Source organism: Terrapene carolina, unplaced genomic scaffold (assembly GCF_002925995.2).
Source record: "Terrapene carolina triunguis isolate 2854851 unplaced genomic scaffold, T_m_triunguis-2.0 Scaffold189, whole genome shotgun sequence".
Lineage (NCBI taxonomy): Eukaryota > Metazoa > Chordata > Testudines > Emydidae > Terrapene > Terrapene triunguis.
In genome coordinates, this window is record NW_020664540.1 from 10,332,749 (window position 1) to 10,338,648 (window position 5,900).

General features: G+C 46.9%; 1 protein-coding gene across 2 annotated transcripts in view; it reads left to right on the top strand.

Moving 5' to 3' along the window:
* The window catches only part of ARMH4 (armadillo like helical domain containing 4), a 114,445-nt gene that overhangs the window by 42,251 nt on the left and 66,294 nt on the right, over nt 1–5,900 (top strand). For both annotated transcript variants that reach the window (XM_024223846.2, XM_026654267.1), the window contains exon 5: nt 5,272–5,508. In XM_024223846.2, the coding sequence (XP_024079614.2) occupies nt 5,272–5,508 (237 nt within the window). The remainder of the gene's footprint in view (nt 1–5,271; nt 5,509–5,900) is intronic.

Below are 5,900 nucleotides of genomic sequence, written 5' to 3' on the forward strand. Positions count from 1 at the left end.
CCTCTCCTCATAAGTCATGTGCTCCAGCCCCCTAATCATTTTTGTTGCCCTCCACTGGACTCTTTCCAATTTTTCCACATCCTTCTTGTAGTGTGGGGCCCAAAACTGGACACAGTACTCAAGATGAGGCCTCACCAATGTCGAATAAAGGGGAACGATCATGTCCCTCGATCTGCTGGCAATGCCCCTACTTATACAGCCCAAAATGCCGTTAGCCTTCTTGGCAACAAGGGCACACTGTTGACTCATATCCAGCTTCTCGTGCACTGTAACCCCTAGGTCCTTTTCTGCAGAACTGCTTCCTAGCCATTCGGTCCCTAGTCTGTATCAGTGAATGGGATTCTTCCGTCCCAAGTGCAGGACTCTGCACTTGTCCTTGTTGAACCTCATCAGGTTTCTTTTGGCCCAATCCTCTAATTTGTCTAGGTCCCTCTGTATCCTATCCCTACCCTCCAGCGTATCTACCACTCCTCCCAGTTTAGTGTCATCTGCAAACTTGCTGAGAGTGCAGTCCACGCCATCCTCCAGATCATTAATGAAGATATTGAACAAAACCAGCCCCAGGACTGACCCTTGGGGCACTCCGCTTGAAACCGGCTGCCAACTAGACATGGAGCTGTTGATCACTACCTGTTGAGTCCGACAATCTAGCCAGCTTTCTATCCACCTTATAGTCCATTCATCCAGCCCATACTTCTTTAACTTGGTGGCAAGAATACTGTGGGAGACTGTATCAAAAGCTTTGCTAAAGTCAAGGAATAACACATCCACTGCCTTCCCCTCATCCACAGAGCCAGTTATCTCCTCATAGAAGGCAATTAGGTTAGTCAGGCACGACTTCCCCTTGGTGAATCCATGCTGACTGTTCCTGATCACTTTCCTCTCCTCTAAGTGCTTCAGAATTGATTCCTTGAGGACCTGCTCCATGATTTTTCCAGGGACTGAGGTGAGGCTGACTGGCCTGTAGTTCCCCAGATCCCCCTTCTTCCCTTTTTTAAAGATGGGCACTACATTAGCCTTTTCCCAGTCATCCAGGACCTCCCCCAATCACCATGAGTTTTCAAAGATAATGGCCAATGGCTCTGCAATCACATCCGCCAACTCCTTTAGCACCCTCGGATGCAGCGCATCCGGCCCCATGGACTTGTGCTTGTCCAGGTTTTCTAAATAGTCCCGAACCACTTCTTTCTCCACATAGGGCTGGTCACCTCCTCCCCATACTGTGCTGCCCAGTGCAGCAGTCTGGGAGCTGACCTTGTTCGTGAAGACAGAGGCAAAAAAATCATTGAGTACATTAGCTTTTTCCACATCCTCTGTCACTAGGTTGCCTCCCTCATTCAGTAAGGGGCCCACACTTTCCTTGACTTTCTTCTTGTTGCTAACATACCTGAAGAAACCCTTCTTGTTACTCTTAACATCTCTTGCTAGCTGCAACTCCAAGTGTAATTTGGCCTTCCTGATTTCACTCCTGCATGCCTGAGCAATATTTTTATACTCCTCCCTGGTCATTTGTCCAATCTTCCACTTCTTGTAAGCTTCTTTTTTGTGTTTAAGATCAGCAAGTATTTCACTGTTTAGCCAAGCTGGTCGCCTGCCATATTTACTGTTCTTTCTACACATTGGGATGGTTTTTTCCTGCAATCTCAATAAGGATTCTTTAAAATACAGCCAGCTCTTCTGGACTCCTTTCCCCCTCCTGTTATTCTCCCAGGGGATCTTGCCCATCAGTTCCCTGAGGGAGTCAAAGTCTGCTTTTCTGAAGTCCAGGGTCCATATTCTGCTGCTCTCCTTTCTTCCTTGTGTCAGGATCCTGAACTCGACCATCTCATGGTCACTGCCTCCCAGGTTCCCATCCACTTTTGCTTCCCCTACTAATTCTTCCCGGTTTGTGAGCAGCAGGTCTAGAAGAGCTCTGCCCCTAGTTGGTTCCTCCAGCACTTGCACCAGGAAATTGTCCCCTACACTTTCCAAAAACTTCATGGATTGTCTGTGCACCGCTGTATTGCTCTCCCAGCAGATATCAGGGTGATTAAAGTCTCCCATGAGAACCAGGGCCTGTGATCTAGTAACTTCTGCTAGTTGCTGGAAGAAAGCCTCGTCCACCTCATCCCCCTGGTCTGGTGGTCTATAGCAGACTCCCACCACGACATCACCCTTGTTGCTCACACTTCTAAACTTAATCCAGAGACTCTCAGGTTTTTCTGCAGTTTCATACCGGAGCTCTGAGCAGTCATACTCCTCTCTTACATGTAAGAGCCCTGGGGTGCCCAATGATGTACATGAGCGCAGGGAAACATTGTCATGGTGGGGTTCACTCACTGGAGTATTCTGGGGTTTGGCTGCACATTTGCCCCTGAATGCTGGTCTGTGGGAGCATCAGGTCGGACGTGTGGATTGCCTGTCTCCTCCCTCTTTTGCCCTTCCCAGCGTTTGTGAAATGTGCTGTTGTTTGGAGGAAGCACTTCTTCACAGTGACTGGCAGGTGGCGCTCTTCACTACTCTCACGGGTGCTGAACAGTTTCACTAGGGAACAGTGGACAGCAGGCGATAGGATAGGGAGATTTTAAAGGCCTTTTTTAGACTGTGAACTTGCGGTAAAGGGTAGAGAAAGAAGGGGTGCAGCGTTCAGGAGCCATCCATCTAATAGGGATTTTTACCAGTGATTATGCCAGAAGGCTTGTATCCCCTTGATCTTTGTGACGTGATCACGAAGTGGTCATCGCAGCTTAGGGACCACATCTCTCTTTGTAACAGCTCTTTTCAGACGTGACTAGTGATTCCGGCCACTTTGATTTTTGGCTGTCCAGCTTCAGATGCTTTGCAGGGGTGTGATTTTCAGAAGTGCTGTTACCTGCCCTTTGAAAGGCACCTCAGGTTGGGCTCCCAAAAATTACTAGTCGCTGTGAAAATTTTTGACCCTAGATCTTTTTCAGATTTGACCTCGAATACCTATTTCGTCACCTGCTGCCCAGCTCTCCCCACCCTCCGTCAGACCCTGGGGGAACTCTGTTAATATTCAAGTTTCTGCTGGTGTTTCCTCCCCCCCACCCAGGGGTCAGGCGGGAGGGATGGGGGTGAAGAGGAGTGAGCAGTGGGTGGGGCCTCTGGGCAGAGCGCAGGCAGAGCAGGGAAGGGAGGTGGGGCCATGGTCCGGACTCCGGGGCTCCTTCTGAGTGTGGGCCCGGCGCCATGGAGCCACTGGTGCCATGGTAAACCCGGTACTGGAACAAAACACCAACATTAATTTGTCTTTGTAACTCTCCTGTAAGCATTCACCTCGTGACCCACCAGGGATAAGCTCCAACCCTGTTTATAGAGGCTGACTGTTTTGGTGTGAGCTCATTCAATATGGCAGTGAAAGTTCTTGTCGTTGATTTGAAAGGACAGGAAAAGCAGAAGGACAAAGCCACCAGGGGGATGAAATACTCCTGCCTTTTTCCTATCAAAGGTAATGAGAATCTAAGGGGCTGATGGTACCCTGAAGTTCTATTCAGTACTCTGCATGGCATAATTGTTCTTAGGAATGATCTTTACGCTAAATCCAAATAGCGCATCACTTGCATAAAGTTCTGGAATTGAATAAAACTCATCAAAGTGAAATTGTCTCATCTGAAGATCTGAAAAGCAATGTAGCCTTTTAAACCAAATCCCTGATGATATTGTGTCTTGCACCAGTCTTTGATACTAATGCAGCACGGCACACCGAAGCCTTGTCAATTGTAATGTCATTCTCATCTCTGAAATATTAAGTAGAGGGAGGAACTCAAAAACCAATGAATTCAAAACGTGGGTGTCCCCCCCACAAAGCAACGTCCTTTCCAAAAGTTATTCCAGCTCGGTTACTAGTTCACTCCTGGACCCAGACCTGTTCAAGTGTAATCACATCCTGTAGCAGGGTAAAGCAGAGCCATGTTAAATAAGGTACAGCTCTCAGGGTTGTGATAAGTATTTGAGTTTTCCAGCCCTATCTAAGCTGAGCTGCTCCAGCTAACTGCCAAGGCAGTAGTATACGTGGGACAGTTCTGAGCCCAAATGACTCACCTGTTAGGCGTATCCAAGTGGCAAACGTGGATTTTTCCTAGAATGTGTCTTTTTAACACAGGCTGAGGCCTACTGACTAGAATACACCTCCAGATGTACAATGACCGTCTTCCACTCTGATTACGTCTGTAGAGCAGTTTGTAACAGATCAAAGTGAGCTTTATGTAAATGATAAACTACAGTGATATTATGTTTGTGTAGGCTGGCTTGCAAAAATATTTCTGATCATTATTTATCAGCTTATTGCCTTTTCAGATGTCCAGCACTCTAGCAACCAGGTGAAAAGAGGGTCACACGCTATCTTAATACTACTGGATTCTTTCAAAGACTTTCTGAAGACACAGTGGGTCAAATTTTCAGCTGGGTAAATCGGCGTAGCTGATGGAGCTTTGCCAGTTTACACCAGCTGAGGATGTGGCCCACTATTTTTGTAATAGTGACTCAAATGTTTTTTTTTAAAAATGGAGCCACCTAGAAGTACATTTGCCTAAACCAAATAACCATGTGACACTGCTGTAACCCTTGTCCTTCCTTGCCCCATCCGGTCCCTGCTGTGATCCTCACTGAAAACACATGTGCCAGCACAAATCAGTGGGACTCCGCGTGGGTCCATGCATCTGCCTTAGCAGATCTGATTGCAGGATCGAGGCTTCTTCTGGCTATAAGCTCTTTTGAGCCAGGACTGTGTCTAATTGTGCTGGGAAACAACTTGGCATGTGTTTGGGTGCTGTGAAAATATTGATAATATTAAACAGAAGAAAATTGTTGCTGCATTAAAGCTTGGAAACTAAGAAAACATTTCTCACTTGAATTGAAAATTGTCAAGACAGGCACATGTTTATTGGGTGTACGTACACATACACACACACCATGCACACACACAAATACACACACACTCAGGATTCTGAATGACAACGTACTCCACCACTGACACCAGACGTCCTTAGAACACATCTTATTGGCTGAGAATAACTTGAAGACAGAACATAATTACTTAGCAACTTCAGAAAGCTGATAGCTTTTCCAAATTAACCCATTCCTCGGTGTCACATACCTTATAAAACTGAGACAGTCTGGTTCAAATAATCAATCTGTCTTTCTGCATGAAGGAAATAAAACCTGTTCTGGTAGCAAACCCAGTTAGTAGAGTCTGATGACACAGACGTATAAATCTTCAGCTTTGCAGGATCTTTCTCACTGTGGTTTTTGTCTTGGTTTCTGTTTGTCCAGAGGGGGAGGAGGAGGAGGATGAAGAGGAGGATGAAGAAGAGGAAGAGGAGGAAGACCGAGATACAGACTCAATGGAGGAAAGCATGGAGGGTGACACGGAGCTGCCAGGTTTCACTCTTCCTGGCGAAACTTCCCAGGAGCCTGTCGTTGGCATAGGAGACTCTGCAGCCCAGCTGGCTGGGGTATCTTACCAAGTTCCAGACACCATTGAATGGGAACAGCAAAACCAGGGCCTTGGTAAGAGCAACTCTTCTCTTCTTTCTTTAAGGTGGAGTGTTCCTTGTTTTGCCTTTTTTGCTCAGAACCCCCCCGGGCTGTATACTTAACTTATTCACTAAATCCAGAGTAGCAACACTGTAGTCAATGCAAATACTCCAGATAGACACCTGTGTCACCGGGATCAGAATCTGGCTCTGTGTCCCCGTCAAATAACATCCCATTTAACGGAGAACCCACTCAGTGCACCCGTTCTAGCCCTTTGTTTCCAAAGCCTTGCACCATATTACTCTGCGGACAGACTAGCTGGCTAAGGTAAGCGCTGAAAACTGAGCTTCAAAGGGAAAGTTGAGCGCCCCCTGCTGGAGGAGAGGTGCAGCAAATAAATAAATTAATGGAGATACCCTATCTCC